Source organism: Scardinius erythrophthalmus (assembly GCF_964197995.2).
Source record: "Scardinius erythrophthalmus genome assembly, chromosome: 1".
Taxonomy (NCBI): Eukaryota; Metazoa; Chordata; class Actinopteri; order Cypriniformes; family Leuciscidae; genus Scardinius; species Scardinius erythrophthalmus.
Window position 1 is genome coordinate 39724340 of NC_138221.1, and position 20850 is coordinate 39745189.

Consider the following 20850-nt stretch of genomic DNA (forward strand, 5'->3'; position numbering starts at 1 on the left):
TTACACTAGGCATTATTTTCATAGTATTCCTGATTATTTTTTTGTTTTTACAGCTTACAGCAGTGGAACAGATCAGTTAATGGGATGTGGGACAGAAACAAACTTCTCAAAATCAGGTGGATGAAATCCACATTGTCTGCTATTGCACTCATAATATTCTGTTTTCTTAGTTCAGTGCAAATAAATGAACGATGAAAGACCAGAGGTGTCATGCTGATTGATCACATGTCCATGACAGTTTAAAGTCACAATGAAATAAAAATTGACGATTCTTATTTTTAATGGAATATTGCAGTATTTATTATACATGATTTATCTGTGCACATCATTTTTTCGATGACATATACTGGCGTGAGGGCAGGACAATCTTTTTGAACATTTTTTGAACATTTGTTCTTGTTCGAGAAGCTGTTTCAATCATATATGTATGTGTGTGTAATATATATATATATATATATATATATATATATATATATATATATATATATTGTATATGTACTTCCTGTCACAATAGGGAAGAAAAGACTGCAATTTCCATTTTTTAATAACTTAAACAGACTACACTTTTTTCCCATATTCCCCTTAAGAATCACTTGAGTGAACACTTCAAAGTAGTCTTAATATTGCTTAAGCATTGATTAATGATTATCAATGATGTCTTCTGATTCTGCTCGTTTCAGTGGTATTATTATTACTGTGCTTATTGCTTTGTAATTAATGCATCTCATTTGCCTGGAAAGCCAGACCTACATCAAGATGTTGGGTCGGCAACTCACCATAGTCACGGCTCAATCCGAGGGGCGGGATAAACGGCTGTCTTTCAAATTCCCTCTGCACGCAATAGGACAGCGCTTCAAACAGAGTTAACCGGCCTTATTAGACATTCTCTGGCTCAACCAACCAGAGCGTTTTCCCAACAGCGGAGCTAGTTGATAGATTCAACTTTTGCCATATATGGCCGGCAAAACTACGAACACATCTTCCTTTTTTTAAGAATGACTTAAGTGCCGTTCTATGCTCTTTTCTCAAAGAAAAGCTTAACTCCAAGTCCTCCAGAGTCGCGGCCAAAGCCGATTCGAAAGACTGTTCTCCATCAGCAGCCGTCATTCTTTGTTTTCAAGTGGCAGGGAACCGTCGCAACTCTGTCGTCATTATGTTAAGCCCGCCCCGCCTACTCTATACACGACGTGATTGGCCTGACCCAATTTAGGTTTTTGCAGCTTGAAAGTCAATGGAGAGTTGCTAGACTGCCCTGGCTGCAAAATACATTTTGCTGCCGCTAGGGTGCGTCTACATTTCTAGGCTAGCATCTCATATGAATTAACTAGAATTGATTCATTTTTGTTACATCTTAATTTATATTTATGTATGGTATTTTCTGGTTGCAATTTATTTTATAGTATATGCACTTAGAGTGTACTTAACCAAGAAAGTACTAGAGTAATAGAAGATACAAGATTTAAGGTTAGGTTTAGGGTTTTTATATTATATTGTTATTGCCCAGTCTTTATAATTACTATAGTAGGTACGTAGTATGCACAGGTAGAATTAATGTAAAATAATGTGTGAATTATATTAATATATTGATGTTTTTCAGCAATAGGCACTGTGGATTTTTATAAATCTCATACAAAAATAGTAAAATGCCATATTTAATTATAGTTTATTTTACTCTTTCTTTAAAATATCTTAAATTTATTAATGTAGGCAGGTTTTAGTTTTCAAAACGGCTTAAATTTGTGGCAAAAAAAATATGGGAAATGTTATCAAAGTTTAAAATACAGTACAAAAACATACTTTTAAAGTAAAAAAGTGTTACAAAACACCCTAGTTTTCCATTATAATGGTTACTCAAAGGGTATGTTGGTATATCATTTTGCTGACACTGTTTGCAAGAATCTTGCAAAAGAGTATCATTTCAGTTTAGAAGGATTATTAAGTCTCATTGGCCATTGTTATAAATGTCTTGTGACTGCTTCAAAGTGTTGCTGATTCAGCATATGTGTTTCAGAAATCCCTCATTCCCTGCACAAAATAACCATTGTGAAATTGTGTTACTTGGTGACTGACAATCATATTGGTTCACAAAATACCACAAACAGGAATTCAAATTGCATAATTATGGATAGAAATGGGAAGTTTCAGATTGTTTGCATTTACTTTCTTCCGTTGTACCCTAGTCTGTACAGTAAGTGATGGCAAACTAGTATTTTCTTATCTTGCTAATGTTGCTATTTACAGCTAGCCGAATATTAGAACAACACCTTGCCATTCAAATCTGAGAGTGCTCCACCTGAATAACAACCAGAGCTGTGCAGAGATGTTTGTAATTACACTATTGTTGTATATTTGCAGGTAATAGATCTGCCTTTAAATATTTCAATGCAATCGTGTGTTTGTGCATTTGTGAATAATTATGTGCATGCGTGCGTGTGTAAGAGAGAGTTCAATATCACATAGGCAAACTGTATGAGTCACTGATAAACTGATGTTATCTCTGACAATGTAAAAATGTTAGAGAATAAAACTACAGATAAATTAAAACTATAACCCTAAATGGATTTGTATATCCCAAACTCTGTTGTGGCAAATTCAAAGTCCTCAAATCGGGTCTCAAAGAATTTCTCAGAGTCGAAGTTCCAGGTCTCAGAAGAATTAACTTTATTGACAAGCAACAAAGTGAAATGCCAGCTGGACACCTGTACATCTGACTTGCAATAGTCTTATACCTTTTCTCATCACTAGGTAGCCAATCAGCTATCTTTTTCTTTTTTGCTCTGCCTTGAGATCTGTTACCTTTAGAATCCTCTTTCCCGGAGACATCTCTTTATTGGTGAAAAAGTCTTTGGCCACACCCATTTTTAAAAAAATATCTCAGGTAACATGATTCCCTGCACCTGCAATGTCCTAGTGCCATCCATCATTTTTAATCAACATGTTTTTAGTACCATCTTATCATCCATCTTCTCTCTGAGCTTGTTAGGTACGTTTCCATCCTCACAGACCCTTTGACCTGATTTAACACAGCAATACAGACTTTTACATGAGGCAAAGGAAAATCTCCAACAACACCTAATAACCTTCTGACAGGAAATGACGACAGGAAATGATGAAAGCAGCTGAAGCCCTCATATACCAAGTCAAATCAGAACAGTTCTCTATTTGAAAATCAGCAGTAGGCTCAAAATGCCTGAAAATATTTACATAAACTCTTTGCAAAATCACGATTCAAGATCAACAGAGAAAGATCAACGTAAGTGCTTTTTTCCCACCCTAATTTATATTTTATATAATCTTGGTAAGTTTGAAATGTGCCTAGAAAATCAGATGTGAATGAATATGTTTCAGCAATTACATAGAATTAATATATTGGTATTGTTTAGATTTGTAATTTCCATCAGTGTTATGACCTTAACATTAAAGGTTTTCTGTTATTTGATTGATTTTCTTTCTCTTCATGTTTAGCACTCAACATCATTCACGTTTTAAATCTGAGAAGTCATAAAACTTTGTGGTGCTTTCAACACCATAATGCATGTCCTTTTTACAAAATTAATTCCAGAATGAAAAATCTTGTAATACAATTATAGTTGAATATATATAGGCTATACACTTTTTTCTTTCTTTCTAATGATGTGAATCCAAATTATTTTCAAAAATGCAATTCCTTTGCTAAAATGCATTCTCGGCAAGCTTTATGAAGGAGTTGAAGCTGGAGTTGTGTGCAAGGATGATTATTTCAACGGGCTCATGACATGACCCTGTGGGACCCCCTTTTGGGAATGAGAGTTGACAGTGTTTGGTTGGCCAAAATAACCCGCGATCTGCCTGACACAAAATGCCTTAGAGAACTAGTGCTTTGCTTATTTACTTATTTATTTCAAAGGCTATTAATTTCTCTACTTATAATGTATTTTTTTAGAAAAGGAGTGTGTCAACGAAAAGAGAGATGGTGACTGTAGGGTAGTTCTTCTCTCTGTTCTCCTCTTCCTGTCTCTGCTGGCAAATGCAGTTTTGGCTTACCTGTGTGAGTATCCTCATGTGTCAGAGTATCAGTTGTGTTTGCACTGTTTCTCAATACTATTTTATGCTTCACAGATTACACCAATGACACAAATCAGTTAATGGGATGTGAGCCAGTGACAAACAGCTCAAACCTAGGTTTGTAAAACACATTTTCTTATTCCATTATTTATCAAAGTATTTCATATCTAATTCATTTATCATTTAAATTAATTGATTGACTTTTTAAACATTTCCTCTATACACTAACACAACCGCAGAAGTTAACAAGCCATCACTCCCTTGTACTTATAAAGGTATGTCATATTATGGCCATTCAACATATTTGGCATGTGTAAGGCATTATAATCATCATGTGTGCTACTATGTGTTTTCTCTGTGTATGTTCTAGTTAACAGCAATTTTTTATGTTTATCGGATGTACATGTTTGTATGTTTCTTTAAACTGGGCAATTATTAATTCTGCTGTTCAATGAGAATTTTTGCACATATAAATAAAAACAGAATAACCTGTCACTTCAGGTTTGCCAGAGAAGTGGGTCCAGGACAAGGGCAGATTCTATGTTTTCTCCAATGATACCATGGACTGGGACAGCAGCAGAGAACGCTGTCAGGATCTGGGTGGAGACCTGGTCATCATCAACAGCAGTGAGGAGCAGGTCCATAGAGAACTATAACTTAAATAATTTGTGGTTTTGTTAAAGCTATGATTGCTTGTAGAGTTTCATGGACAATGAATGATCTAATTTTCTGCGATTCTGATTGTAAGCACCAAAATATTATAGAAACCTAAGGGTGGGCATCTTTTGACTGGAGACAGCAACCACTCTGAACGAGAAGGTGCATAGGTCTAAAACCCATGCAAAACACTTTATTAACCGCATGAAACACTCGGTTGCTAATTATAGGCCTACAGTACTTTACCTGGGTTGCACTGTACATGCTAAATGTCATATTTGAGCCATATGTCTTTTTTAGGAATTTCTTGCTCAGCAAACAGTCATTTCTAAGGCATCGGTGCTCCACTGGATTGGTCTGACTGACCGCCAGACTGAGGGGACCTGGCTATGGGTGGACAACACCCCCTTAAACAGCAACCTCTCGTAAGTCCCGTTTTATTTCGAAATCCGATGTGCTTTAAATGGCCTCGGTTTGATGGTTATTTGAAGGTCATATGGATTTTTGACATTTTTTACACACTTATTTTGTCTTGTCAGATGGTGGATCTTCCCTCCTGATGATTCTGATACACATGATCCCTTGGGTGAAGACTGTGCTGTATTAAATGGATATTTAAGAGGAGAAAAATGGGGAGATATTTCTTGCTTGAAAAAGGAAAGAAGCATTTGTGAGATTCCATGTTCTTGATCAATGCTAAGACGTCTTTTGTGACTTTCAATATCACTGTTCATGTATTTTATAGCCTATCTATGGATTACACTGTGGAATCTGTGTAGCTCTTCATAAATAATACATTTGCATTCTTTTTGTTGTTTAATATCCACTGTCCAATTGTACATATATCATTGTCTTTAAAATATTATGCACTTTCTTTACAGCATGAATTGTAAAGACATGAGTGAATATGTACAACGGAAATAGCACTAATGCATGTGTGCTTATAATGTGTATGCCAAATGTATCATTTTAATCTTTTTTAAAACCTCTAATTAACATCTTTTGTAGAGGCCCGTCTCCAGTTCTAAGATGTTTAGAATATCTTAACATGTCTTTTGCCCCCTGGTGGATCAACCAACAGTCTTCAAGTAAAAGGACTCGCAATATATATGAAGTGGCCAAAAGGGGATATTTGCACAATATTTCCTCTTAATGACACTTCAGGTTCGACTAAATCAAAATATGAATAGTTTGTTATATTGGGAAAAGAAAACACTAAACTTGGCTTTAGTATTAAAATGACAACATTTGGCAAGAAAGGCAAACTCCAGCATATAATTAAATATGGGTTTTATTGTATCACACAAAAAAGGCATAGAAAAACAAAAGATCACAGGAAATAAAGCATACATTGACTGCAATGTAATCAGTTATTAATATTTAGTTTGTTCTCCCTTGTTTTTTGGTTACAGCAGCCATTCTCCTGGGTAGTGACTCACTAAACTTTGCTCATGTGTTATGCTTAAAGGGATAGGTCACCAAAAATGAAAATTCGGTCTTTAATTATTCACCCTCATGCCTCATGTAAGACATTCATTCTTCTTCAGAACACAAATGAAGATCTTTTTAATGAAATCTAAGAGATTTTTGTCCCTCCATTGACAGCTACGCAACTACCACTTTGACACTTTTGACAAAGGTCATTATGAAATCGTAAAAATAATCCATATCAATTGAGCGGTTTAGTCCACATTTTCAGAAGAGAATTGATTGCTTTATATGATGAACAGGTTTAATTTTATGGAAGCCCGTTTCCGCCACGTTGAGTAAAAAAAAAAAGATTCTTTAAGTCATAATAATGAGAAAGTTTCTCATAATAATGACTTAATATGTCATAATAATGATAAAGTTTCTCATAATAATGAGAAACTTTCTCGTAATAATGACTTAACATCTCAAAATAATGAGAAACTTTCTCGTAATTATGACTTAAACATCTCGTAATAATGAGAAACTTTCTCGTAATAATGACTTAACATCTCGTAATAATGAGAAACTTTCTCATAATAATGACTTAACATCTCGTAATAATGAGAAACCTTCTCTTAATAATGACTTAACATCTCGTAATAATGAGAAACTTTCTCGAAATAATGACTTAACATCTCGTAATAATGAGAAACTTTCTCATAATAATGACTTAACATCTCGTAATAATGAGAAACCTTCTCTTAATAATGACTTAACATCTCGTAATAATGAGAAACTTTCTCGTAATAATGAGAAACTTTCTCATAATAATGACTTAACATCTCATAATAATGAGAAACTTTCTCGTAATTATGACTTAAACATCTCGTAATAATGAGAAACTTTCTCGTAATAATGACTTAACATCTCGTAATAATGAGAAACTTTCTCATAATAATGACTTAACATCTCGTAATAATGAGAAACCTTCTCTTAATAATGACTTAACATCTCGTAATAATGAGAAACTTTCTCGAAATAATGACTTAACATCTCGTAATAATGAGAAACTTTCTCATAATAATGACTTAACATCTCGTAATAATGAGAAACCTTCTCTTAATAATGACTTAACATCTCGTAATAATGAGAAACTTTCTCGTAATAATGAGAAACTTTCTCATAATAATGACTTAACATCTCATAATAATGAGAAACTTTCTCGTAATAATGACTTATTTTCTCGCACTTCTACGCATGCGCAAAGCAGCGGAGCAGAAAGGCGTGCCACACTAGCGACATCCGCTGGTCAATGCATAAATGCATCACAGCAAACTTGGCACGCTCTGCAGTGAATAACATTAATGATAAATGATCAGTATACGAGACGGGCTTCCATAGCTAGATAGTCTTTTATTCATTTGTAATATTCATTTGTATTTTTGTGTAGGCCCTATGAACAAGCAGCAGAAGGGTGATCCATGGATTTCAAATAGACGGAGGAATGATAAGACAGCACACCTTTCCAAATCTGTTTAAGAACACTTATCTGGAAATCTGTGTAAGGGTCCGTTCATACAGAACGCGCTTTTTCATTGCTTTTCTAAGCATATGCGCACTAGACGGACTTATATGCATATGCTCGCTCTTCTGCAGCGTCTCGCGCATGACACGGCGTTCTAAAAACGCGGCGCTCAATTGAAAAGAAGTTCAGCTTTTAAAAATACGTCTCGACCTTGCGTTTCCCCCCATTTCACTGCCCACTTATGTGTAAATGTCCCATAAACATCTTAAAGGTGATTTTTGTATTGATATCTTCCAGATGAACCTGCACATCAAATATCCTAGCATCTGCAAAATACATATACATATAATAATACATTATATTAACACACATACCCATATATTTTATGAAGATGTTACACTTAAACTTGACGAATAAATGTAATATTCCAACTTTAATCTGATAGTTTTTTAAATTCATGTAACAATTTCCATCGGTGTGCATCAGCAGGCGTCCTTCGTTACCATGGTAACCGTCCTGCTTCTGCATTCCACTTTCACACCTTATCGTGCGCATGGAAAAGTATGGAAGATATAGGCCTACTGATGATGTTATTTAATTATACTACAGATTGCACTTAGTAGATCTTAGTAGATTTTAATGAAAACAACTGTTTTGCAGAGCGTGCCAAGTTTGCTGTGATGCATTTACACGACTTTGACCAGCGGATGTCGCTAGTGCGGCACGCCCTTCTGCTCCGCTGCTTTGCGCATGCGCAGAAGTGCGAGAAAATAAGTCATTATTACGAGAAAGTTTCTCATTATTACGAGATGTTAAGTCATTATTTCGAGAAAGTTTCTCATTATTACGAGATGTTAAGTCATTATTACGAGAAAGTTTCTCATTATTACGAGATGTTAAGTCATTATTACGAGAAAGTTTCTCATTATTACGAGATGTTAAGTCATTATTATGAGAAAGTTTCTCATTATTACGAGATGTTAAGTCATTATTACGAGAAAGTTTCTCATTATTACGAGAAAGTTTCTCATTATTACAAGAAAGTTTCTCATTATTACGAGATGTTAAGTCATTATTACGAGAAAGTTTCTCATTATTACGAGAAAGTTTCTCATTATTACAAGAAAGTTTCTCATTATTACGAGATGTTAAGTCATTATGATGAGAAAGTTTCTCATTATTACGAGATGTTAAGTCATTATTATGAGAAAGTTTTTCATTATTATGACTTAAAGAATCTTTTTTTTTTACTCAATGTGGCGGAAACGGGCTTCCATATTATTTAGACTTGAACGAAAGGCATGAGGGTGAGGGATTAATAACAATTTTCATTTTTGTGTCTACTAACCCTTTAATGTTTTCAAAATTGAGCTTCGTTGGAAGACCTGTGGAATACGTTGTTACTGATATTTCAAAATTCATATTTACTGGACATCTTATTTATTTTATATTTCGTTCATGCTTTCATTGAAAACCAAGTTGAAAATATGGAGGAATGCCGTTTATTGCAATCATCATTTGTAAACTGCAAAAGTTGCCTTATATTTTACAATCAACTTTGATGTTTTAGTCATTTTAACTGTGAATTACATTAAACTGGCCTTAATTGATGAGTTAAAGCAATTGTACTGCTTTAACTCATATGTTGTCATAAATTATTGATCATATTTTTTTACAGTGTAAAGCATTTGTATTATGCCCATCACAGTCAAATTCATTAAAAAATAATTGAATCAAGTATATTTTACTAAGATATATAAGAGGGAACTATTGTTATTTTTCATTTATCTTTTTGTGATCAGTTGTTTTTTTCCCAACCAATACAAGCACAACAGTGAAAACACAATTAGGTACAGTCTGTTTATAGTCTTCTCTACAATAAGAATGCCAAGATCCAAAAGATCCGACAAAAGCTCCTCATGTTTACAGTAATAACCGTTATCTAAACAACTGGATATGTTGGCAAGTAACCAACATGTCATCAAAAGTTCCAATCCAAAGGTATTTAATAAAATAATAAACTCAGATAATCCAACACAGCATGTCTACACACAAACAATAGCTGACAATGAACAGACAACTTAAGTAGGCAATGATGATGAACTAAACAGTAACAGGTGTGATGATCAAATGAAATACCGTGGTAAATGATAAGAGCGGTAAACTTCCACAAAGGAAACAGGTGACGGATGATAAACAAACTCAAAGTCCATGAGAATGAAACTAAACTAACAATGACTAGTGACATGTATTGATGAATGTTTTTTGTTTGTCTAAAGGTCTGTGCTTGCTGCTGCTGTTTTATCACCATCATGCCTATTTGTGTGCACTGTGTACAGCAAGAGGCCTACAGTTCAGTAAGAAAGGGATGAAAAAGTAACGCTTTAGCATGTTTCTATCTAATGTAACATATTACATCAATGTGGAATTAGAGTAAGATTCCAATTGACCACAGATAATCTTTTATCAGTCATTGTTTGAGATGATGCCCCCAACTAATAACCAAGTGACAGGAAATGATGGCAGGAAACATCACTACTAACCATAGATATATATCTATGACTACTAACCCCCAGCCAGAATTAACCAGATCCTCTCGTCAGTTCTCATTTCTTTACTTGCAGAACATGCCTGAAGCTATTTATTCCAACACTATTCCGAGAGCCATCTCAAGACCAGCTCATGAAAATAGAAGTAAGTGCTATTTCGGAACTTTATTTTTGCAAATTAATTGTTTCAGCAGCTTCATTTTACTTTAACTTTTTATTTTATTGATTTATTATTATTATTAATATATATATGAAGAGTTCAGATGCAAAAGCCTCTAAGTGCCATCTGAATTTTTTTTCTAGAATGAATATTTTTATGAAGCTCGTATATTTAAGTTCAGTAATTTCACCTAAATGGCAATGAAAATTACCTATTAATTGCCATTTAAGTGAAATTACTGAACTTAAATAAAAGAGCTTGATAAAAATGATCATTCTAGAAGAAAATTTCAGATGGCACTTAGAGGTTTTTGCATCTGAACTCTTCATATGCTGATAAGAGAGATAATTTGTTTATTTACTTCTTTATTTCAAAGGCTATTCATTTCTCTACTAATAATGTATTTTCAGAAAAGGAGTGTGTCAATGATAAGAGAGATGGTGTCTGTATGGTAGTTCTTCTCTCTGTTCTCCTCTTGCTGTCTCTGCTGGCGAATGCAGCGTTGGCTTACCTGTGTGAGTATCCTCATGTTACATGTGCACATCATGTATGTTGACTGCATGCATTGCATTTAATTATCATTAGTAGTAGTAGTAGCAGTAGTATTTTTTTTATTATTATTATTTTTTACATTTGCAACAGTCCAGCTATATTTTCCTCACATGACTAATTTCAAACATGGGTAACACTTTACAATAAGGTTTCATTAGTTAAAGGTATAGCGGAGGATGTTTTACTTCCTGGTGGGTAACCTAAACTATTGGTCCTCCTAATTGTCAATCATTCTGGTGAATCAATCAAACTTTTCAAAAAGTGGAGAGGGCGGGTCTTATCTAAAATTTGGAAAGATCCTCCGCTATACCTTTAAAATTAGCTACATGAAGAATGAACAATACTTCTACAGCATGTTAATTTCAACATTTACTAATACATTATTAAAATCAAATGTTGTATTTGTTAACATTAGTTAATGCACAGAGAACTAACATGAATAAACAATGAACAGCTGTATTTGTATTAACTAACATTAACAAAGATTAATAAATATTGTAATAAATGTATTGGTCATTGTTAGTTCACGTTAGTTAGTGCATTATCTAATGTTAACTAATGAAACCTTATTGTAAAGTGTTACCCAAACATGTTCTTCACTGACACTATTATCTCCTTAGTGAACAAGTACACTCACTTTGATAAAAATGTATTTGTGGCAAAATTTTAATGAAATGATGCCACAAGTGAGGGACAGTTGTAATTTGTGTAAAAAAGGATTGGTAAGATTGTTAATGTTTTTGAAAAAAGTCTCTTCTGCTCACCAAGGCTGCATTTATTTGATTAAAAACAAAACAACAACAACAATACAGTAGTAATATTGTGAAATATTATTATCATTTAAAATAATTGTTTCCTATGTGTCTATTTACATTTTTATTTCAGGATTCATTGATGAATAGAAAGTTCAAAAGAACAGCATTTATAAGAATTTCTATTTTATATTTTGGGGGAAAGAAATAAAAGAAATCAATACTTTTATTCATCAAGGATGAATTAAATTGATCAAAAGTTACAGTAAAGACATTTATAATGTTAAGATCCTATTTCAGATAAATGCGGTGGAAAAGTTCTTTTGAACTTTCTATTAATCAAAGAATCCTGAAAAAAAAATGTACACAACTGTTTTCAACATTGATAATAATGATAAATATTTCTTGAGCATCGCTTTACTATATATTCACATAGAAAACAGCTCTTTTAAATTGTAATAATATTTCACAATATTGCTGTTTTTTTTTTTTATCAAATAAATGCAGCCTATGTGAACAGAAGAGACTTATTTTAAAAACATCAAAAACCATACCAATCCAAAATTTTGGACTGGTAGTGTATATATTTTCACACAACACATTGAAATGATTTGTGTTTATTCCACTCTTTGTTCAGATAATAATGGATTTTTACAATATTATTTTCTGTTCTATCTGGCAATAAATTGTTTTGTAATGGTTTTCTGTAGTTTCCTATTGACTACACAACGTTTTATGAACCTATAAAAAACTTTTGTTATTCATTTAGTCTCTAAACTGTGGGTAAAAAACTCTAATTTAGACAACTCAAATCAATTGCACAAATAGCACGTGTGACACAGTCTTCTAACTCTCATGCATTTTTATACAACTTCTACATAGAAGTTCAAAATAGTTAAATACTTACTACTGTAAATATATTGTAATACGAAATCTGTAATGTAATATGTGATCTTATTTGTATTACAGATTACAGCAGTGGCCCAGAACAGCTTTTGAGTTGTGAACCAGTAACACACTGCTCTAATTCAGGTAGACGAACTCCACATTCTCTCTTTTTACATAAAACAGTATGTTTATGCAGAATAACATTTTTAATTTTCTTTGTTTTTATGTTAGATGTTGACGACAATGCTCAAATCAAACAGATCTTTCACAAGGACATGGAAAACAGGTCCAAAGTACAGCAGTGTTCAAAAAAAAGCAAGTCAATTCATTACTTATGCTCTTATGTATAAACACATTAGAAACATACATCAAATATTTTAATAAACACTGGAATATTTTCAGACATGTAGAGTCAGCTGCAGAATAAGTCAGAATAAAAAAAAATGTACACTGTTACACAGAACAGTTTTGTACCCCACACTATATTGAATAATTCAAAATGTAATTTACTGATTATGCACTGATATTGAACATTCAAAAACTGTCCCGCAAGATTTCCCTGCGAAGTGGGTCCAGGACAAGGGCAGATTCTATGTTTTCTCCAATGATACCATGGACTGGGACAGCAGCAGAGAACGCTGTCAGGATCTGGGTGGAGACCTGGTCATCATCAACAGCAGTGAGGAGCAGGTACATATAATATGTAATCATTAGAACATTTCTTTTAAGATGAAAGGTGTACATTGAACTTAAATGAAACAAGCTGCAGATGAAATAATCTCTGTCAGTCTTGACAACTAGGAATGTTTGGCATGGTAATGAACAGAGTTGTTGATTATTGCTGCTGAAGAGCAAGTACGGGACTTACTACTGCCAATACACGACACGCTGCTGTGAGCATGTAAGACATGCTGCTGCTGCTGTACAATATAGTGTACATGAATTACCTGTAGCAGATCTATACAAGTGGAGCTGGGGAAGGTGGAGGGTTTCTGAAAGTGCACTGCACTGCTAAGATGCTAACCAAGTATTTGAAGGTTGAGCAGCAAGATTATTGGCTACTGATACAGGAGTAATCAATCAGCTGTTCCCTATTGAGAATGATGTGAGATTGGCGCAGGCTAATAGTTAAGGACCTATTAGTCTGCGCCGTCTAGAGTTTAATGACAGAACTTTCTATTGTAGAAACTTCTTGCAAACCAAATTCGCATTATTGCCGCACAAACATTATATTGGATTGGTCTGACTGATAGCCGCAATGAAGGTGTCTGGCTGTGGGTGGACGACACCAAGGATGATCTTGGGCAAGTATTATTTTAAATGTCTGTGTTAATAAATGTATCATATGATATGTATGATACATTTCTATGCAGCTTTACACTCTAAGGGACCATTTGTATTTATGGGATGGACCACCGGAGGAAAATAGGGGAGGGTCATGTCTTTTTATTCTTTGTTGATGGGAGGGTCATCCAACATTTTTTAGTCTAGGGCGAGGGTCACCTAAATTTTGTATTCATGAAAACAGCAAAACAAGTTCTTGTTGTGACATGCAAGATTTATTGTATTAAAATTTAAATGCAAAAGAAAAGGCACAAGAGTCGGCTGTTTTTGTATATAGTAGGCTATATATTTTACCACTTGCTTGAGCAACTTAATATATAAATATATATAGAAGTAGCATTGAATAAAACGTTGTTTAAATTGTGTTTAAACGTCTATTAAAGAGTGTATGTGTACAAAGAGAATCGCAATGCTGACATACTTTTTTTTTATAAAAGTTGCTGATAACTTCTGGATTTGAAATACAAATAGTGATGTATGTGTTTGTGGTACAGCCACGGATCAGTTACGCACTGCAAACGCTGCATATGTGAAAGCACTATAGCGCCTGCTGCTCCTGCACCGCACACGCACTGCACACGGAGTAGGCTATGTGTGAAACGGCGTAAGTCGTTTGTCATGGTTGTAAAAAAAAACAATGGCTATCTGATCATCTTTGCCAAGCGCAAACCAGTACAGAAGTAATCAATAAATTATCGGGGAGGGTCATGCCTTTTTTCACAATCATTTTGGAAGGTCGTATGAAAAATGTATTGCTGGCGAATGGAGGGTCAAGTCTATTTTGACTATAGATCTCAAAACTCCTCCGGTAGCCCCTTAAATAAAAAAAACGAGCATTCCCTAAATGATTAATTTATTTATTGATTGATTTTTTTTATTTCTTTGTCAGATTATGGGCAGTGCCCCCTGATGATCACAAATCAGCGGACAATCCTCTGGGGGAAGATTGTGTTGTATTGAATGGACGAACGGCTGACTCGAAGTGGGGAGATGTTTTGTGCTTGAGGAAGGAGAGAAGCATTTGCGAGATTCCATGCTCTTAATAAATGTTTATATTTCTTTCTGCAAGCCCCCTACAGACAATAAAAATAAAGATGATAAAGTAAAAAAGGACATTAAAAAAATTATGTAAACAATAAAGCAGAATTATAAAGCAGAATAAAAGTATAGTTATGAAGGGAAAAAAAAGCTTGATCATGAAAATGTAAACTGCCTTAAATAAACAGGAGAAGCCATACAAGTCCTATACAGAAGAGGGTGGATTGGAATCCACTGCTGCTTCAATGTATATTTGTAATGAGTGATTATAATCAATGTATTAATCAATATTTTTCCTTCTAAATATCAAATGAGTTGAATGACTTCTCTGGAGATTTTACTTTATAGGAGTTACCAGTGTGATTACTGGAATGTTCTTTCCATGTAGTCTCTAATGTCTGTATTTGATATGCTGATTTAGCCCGGCTTCCAGAAATGAAATAGGGACTTGTTTTGTGTTTGAGAAAGTTTTTCAATCAATGTGTTAAAACATATAGGGGTCATTGAAGCCAATAGTTTAAGGGACCATTTCTTTGTTAAAGCCTTACTTTCCAGTTAGACTAAAGTGTAGCTCTCCTTGAGAGAAAGAACGCATTATCTTGATGTTTTGAGAGGACTCTCCTGTTTATAGTTAGAGCCTGATCCAACCTTGGAAAAGCTGTGTCGGTGTGTGTGTTAGTCTTCTTGCTTACAGGTTAAGGAACCACTGGCATTATTGGAGAATGACTGAGTTGTTGTTCGGGACATGCTGGCGCCCAGCAACCCAAATCTGCGACCAGGAAGGTCACGACGTGCCTATAACTTCTGGGTCCGAGTGTCAGCTGCATAATCGATGGAGATATGCTTCAGTCTGTATATGTGTGGAAAATTACTATGTTTATCTATTTCTTAGCCAATCAGAATCATTCAACCTGAAGCAAAGACGTATGGCTTAGACCTTGGAAATGGTATAACTGCTTTGATCTTTGTAACTGTAAGCGGGGCGGCCTATGAACTCCTGTGTGAGTCTTGAAGCCGACTTCTGCTGAGGAAACTGCAAACTATCTTCAGTAAAACTTTTCTTCAATTCTTTATAATTCTGACTCCGGGTCTTCTTTTAAACATCTGGTCCTTGGGTCCTAAACTGTTAACCCCTCACAGTAAACTGAAGGGGTGGATTGGAATCCACTGCTGCTTCAGTACAAAGATGTGAATTTAATTTATGAAGAGTAAGTTTGAATTCGCAGTTCAATGATTTAAATAAAGGATAATTGAGTATAATTATTAACTGATAATACTGAGAGTAATTACAGATGTTATTCAATAATAAAGCAAAGAATAACCCACAGCATTTGCAAATACCTTTGGATGAAGTATGAATCTTGAAAGGTGATATGAGGGTTTGACTAAATTTGAACTGCGGACAAATTAACTGGACAAACAAAACATTTCATATACATGTGACCAGTGGTGATATAGAGATTGGGGGTTAAAAACTAGAAGCAGTATTTCAGATGCAGCCAATGATGCTATTGTGCAACTAATGATGCTGTTGTGCAAATATAACAGTGAAATGTCTTTTACCCAAAAAAATAGCTCTATGGCTGAACATGATTCAATCATGGACAGTGGTTCCAGTCCAGAGCGAAACAAGTAAAACCCAATAGAAGCAACCATGTACTGAACATCTAACTTGAATCAATGGTGTCTATTTAACTTGAATGAATTGCTTAAGTTTAATTTAAATAAATGTTTTTCATTTAAATTGAATTATTCAAATATTCACTAAAATGCCTTCAGGGTCTAAGTGGTTAAAGTTTTTTTTTTTTTTTTGAGAGTACTAGCTGATAGTGACAAATAGATTACTTTTCTTATCTACATTTTATCATTATTTAGAAACATTAACACACAAGTAGGCTTATTTTTATAGTGTCTTGTGACACATTAGCTTTATTGGGTTTTATTGACTATATAGATAGGCTTAGTATGTAATATACGCACTGACAAGACTGAGAAAAAGATTTCTATAGACATATCTAGAAAAGCTACCAACATGATAACCCATAATGTTACAGGAAATGACACTGGTTTGGCATGAGTGTGTCTTCACTGAGAGCCTGATCTCACTTCACCTCTCTTGCTGCACAGTGCACACTTCTCTGTTTGACACAACAATGCCCAAACATGACATGTCTGATCATATTTATGACAACACTAGATGGATGAAAAAGGATTCACTTGGAAGTAAGTTCTTGATTCATTTTCTCCTTGTGGTTTTTCTCTTTGTGGTTGTGGTTCTAAATTTAGGTTTGGTGTGTGTGAAGCACAAAATCATGTTTCTTTGAGCCCCAAAGAGGTTTAAGAAAACGGTAAAATCTGTATTATTTTAAAAGAAGTATATATAACATTTCATCCGCGTTTTCAAGCCATTTTAAAACAAATTAGAGTTTACTAAACATGTATTTAGCAAATTATGGGGCAACCCAACCATAGGAACAGTTTTATCGATCTGTGTCGGTAGCTGAAACAATGTATAGTTACTTGAAATGCAAATGCTATTATCCACCTTATTTTCGAACGCGGAAGTAAACATGGGTCCAATATCCGGTTTTTGTGCGGCACTTCCGTTTCCTCGCTTCCCTGGGCTAAATAACATATCGATCGCGAAGGATTATGCAGAGTTGATAGAAAAATGTTACACATGCCGTAGCAGATGAATACTACAAAGAACTAAAGCCCCGCCTCACTCAGTTAGGGTACCGGACCTGGTTGAAAACACTCATGCATCTAGCTGGCAGAGTGACAAAACTTCACCGGCGCCTTCAGCCCCGCCCTAAACATAGTCGAGCCAACGCTGGACTAATATGGAGGTATTTTGTCATGTCAAATGTATTAATAATGCCATAAGAATGCAACCAAAGCATAGGATGGATAGCAATAAGTAGATGGCTATAAATAGTTGTAAATCATACAAAATAAATGCCATGATCATGCCATTATGCCATGATCACTAGATTTTATACAGGGGTTACTATAATGATTTTGTTTCTCCTTGGAGTTTTTATCATGGTTTTTATTGAGACTTCATAGCCCAGCCACTTTTCTGGTATCGGGTGGTCTTCTATAGGTGCTCACGAAATGAAAAGAACAAACATACGGTCGTTTCGATGGTTTCTTCAAATGTAAAGCTTTTAACCACAGGCGAAGGGATTCCTCAGGCCGGCGACACACTGCGTGTCCGTTTTTATTTCGGCTCCCATGTTAACAGGTTAGAACGTGCACACTGCCTGCGTGACACGCGCGTCTCACAGGCGCGGAAAACGCGTGCATGCTATAAATAGAATCGACGCCTATTTTTCACGCGACACGCAAGCGTTTTGGAAGCGTTTCCAGACAAAATAGAATAGGAAAAGATCTTTGTATTTAATTTTACATGAATACATATTAATAAATTACATTTTGATGTTTGAAATTTTAGGTTTTGACAAATGCTGATATAAATGCAATGAAAAAAAATCGATTTTCTAATATTGCACCTGTCAATACAGAACGAAATATCAGGGGTGCAAACACATGTATGGTCAAAAAAGAGAGAGGTAATCGAAGCCCTCGTCCCGCGGCAAATATCCCGATAATACATTGCCACCATCCCCAACCCACCCCTATAGGCACATAGAGTCAAATGAAATTTAGAAAAACTATCTTGCACTTCTTCTTCTTGCTTTACTGCTACTTCCTGAAAACAATTTCACCTGATGATTTGAATAGCTCTTTTTGTAAAGAATTAATAATTCTAGGATGATTGGGGTAATTGTGTAGGGTAGGCCTAGTGCATCTGTATAGAAACTAATAAACAAAATACAAGCATCAGGCATGTGATTGGCTAAGGACAAAAAAGCAGGAAAATATACTGAGACCCCAATATAGGCCATTTATTAGCCTATACTTTAAATTGTCATTTATTTCTGTGATGCAAAGCTGAATTTTCAGGATCATTACTCCAGTAATTACTCCATGATGATTCATTATCAAAGTTGGAAACAGTTCTGCTGCTTAATATTTTTTTAATAACGTGTGATACTTTTAGGATACTTTGATGAATAAAAAGTAATAAAATTAAAATAAAATTAAAAAGGAAGAAGAATTTTTTTTTTTTTTAAAAAATAGAAATCTTTTGTAACAACAATATACTCTACTGGTCAGTAATTTGGGTTGAGTATTTTTTTTCTTTCTTTTTTTTAAATAAATAAATACTTTTATTCAACAAGGATGTGTTAAATTGATAAAAAGTGATAGTAAAGAAGATTTATATTATTAGAAAATATTTTTTATTATTTTGAATAAATGCAGTTCTTTTTAACCTTTTATTCATCAAATATTTTAGGCAGCAGAACTGTTTCCAACACTCATAATAAATCAGATTTCTAAAGGATCATGTGATAGACCGGATGTCACATGCTGAAGACTGGAGTAATGATCCTGAAAATTCAGCTTTGCATCACAGAAATAAGTTATAATTTAAAATTGAAAACCAATTATTTTAAATTGTAATAATATATAACAATATTAAAAAAAAAAATCTGTATTTTTGATCAAATAAATGCAGGCTTGATGAGCAGAAGAAACTTCTTTCAAAAACATTAAAAATAGTAATGTTTCCAAACTTTTGGCCTGTACTGTATTCCCCCCAAAACTGCACAACTGTAGGGTAAAACATTAATAAAAAAGTGATAATAAAAAATGCGTCTTAAAACTGACATGATTGTAACAAAATCACCCTGGGGACTCTGGAGAACTCAGAACAACTGCTAACATTAAGTTTAAGGTAAAAATAACCGCCATGAAATTATAGTATCTTACTATTTTTTTAAATTACAAATATGCATTTGTCAAAACCGAGAGCCTTTCATGCATCAAAATGTAATTTATTAATATGTATTTGCGCCTTCCATTTTGTCTGGAAACTTCCAACACTCTTCTTGCGTGTCGCGTGAAAAATAGGCGTCGGTTGCGGTTCTATTTCTAGCACGCGGTTTCGGCGCGGCTCGAGAAGTGTGTGTGTGTGTGTGTGTGTCACGCAGGCACTGTGCTCTAACACAAGCTCTAACCAGTTAACATGAGAGCCGACATAAAAACGGACACTCCACGCCACGCAGAGAGAAATGTGATGCAGCGCGCGGCAGATCCAGAGTGAGTGAGACAGAAACACTAGTGGTTCACGCTTGCGCACATACTGCTGGTTTGGCGCGCAGTGTTCTGATTCGCTTATTTCCTATTTACTTGTTGGTGGATGCAATCCAGAATTACTGTTGGTTAAATTATAATCAGACTCTCTCAGACCCCCCCCCCCCCCTAAAAAAAAACTCTTCGGATCTGCACGATTCACACAAGTCACCCAAACTGACGTGAAAAAAGCGGGAGGCGCCGAAAAGCGCGCTGTTTGCACCCCTGAAATATTCTGTAGCCTGTTTTGCCGTCAATACTGCCGACGTTGTCTTTGCTGCTATATATATGTTTAACATTAAAGGCCTTCCACAACTCTCTCCCCATTATGTCGAATATAATCACCAATGAATGAGGATCATATGTCACCTAGCAGTGCCGCGTCAGACACGTTTCTGGTGTGCAAAGACATGTAAAACGCCACGCAACAGAAACGCCACGCAGCCAGTGTGTCTCTGGTCGTAGGGCGCCTGATTAAAATGTCAATGATTTCGATGATTAAAACACTCCTGCTCCAAGTAAACCTTTCTTTTGTATCAGTTTATGACAACCTCTAACTGCACAAACAATCCCGGTCTTCCCCGAAGCCATGACGATGAGTTAGTTGTTAGGAACACTTGTTTAATTAACCGATATGGTGAAAAGTGATCAGCGCGCCAGTTACCGGAAGTGCCTGACCGGAAGTCTCGTACAAAATACCGTCAACTGGCTGCGTCCGTATTTCCGTTA

The 20850-nt window shown here is 34.9% G+C and overlaps 2 protein-coding genes across 3 annotated transcripts; both read left to right on the forward strand.

Moving 5' to 3' along the window:
* The first annotated feature begins 3167 nt into the window (after positions 1-3167).
* LOC308694482 (C-type lectin domain family 17, member A-like) lies at positions 3168-6469 on the forward strand. 2 transcript variants are annotated; one of them, XM_081372032.1, is made up of 7 exons: positions 3168-3253; positions 3923-4027; positions 4099-4161; positions 4284-4319; positions 4546-4682; positions 5002-5126; positions 5241-6469. In XM_081372032.1, the coding sequence occupies exons 1-7, from the start codon at positions 3187-3189 to the stop codon at positions 5389-5391; spliced, it is 684 nt and encodes a 227-aa protein (XP_081228158.1). In that variant the 5' UTR covers positions 3168-3186; the 3' UTR covers positions 5392-6469. The 2 variants fall into 2 exon arrangements, with proteins under 2 accessions (XP_081228158.1, XP_081228159.1); XM_081372033.1 differs by lacking the exon at positions 3923-4027.
* A 1958-nt stretch (positions 6470-8427) lies between these two features.
* On the forward strand, positions 8428-15995 carry LOC308694471 (hepatic lectin-like). The gene is made up of 7 exons (XM_081372021.1): positions 8428-10330; positions 10756-10860; positions 12619-12681; positions 12769-12852; positions 13091-13227; positions 13723-13841; positions 14771-15995. The coding sequence occupies exons 1-7, from the start codon at positions 10153-10155 to the stop codon at positions 14922-14924; spliced, it is 840 nt and encodes a 279-aa protein (XP_081228147.1). The 5' UTR covers positions 8428-10152; the 3' UTR covers positions 14925-15995.
* Positions 15996-20850: the final 4855 nt, after the last annotated feature.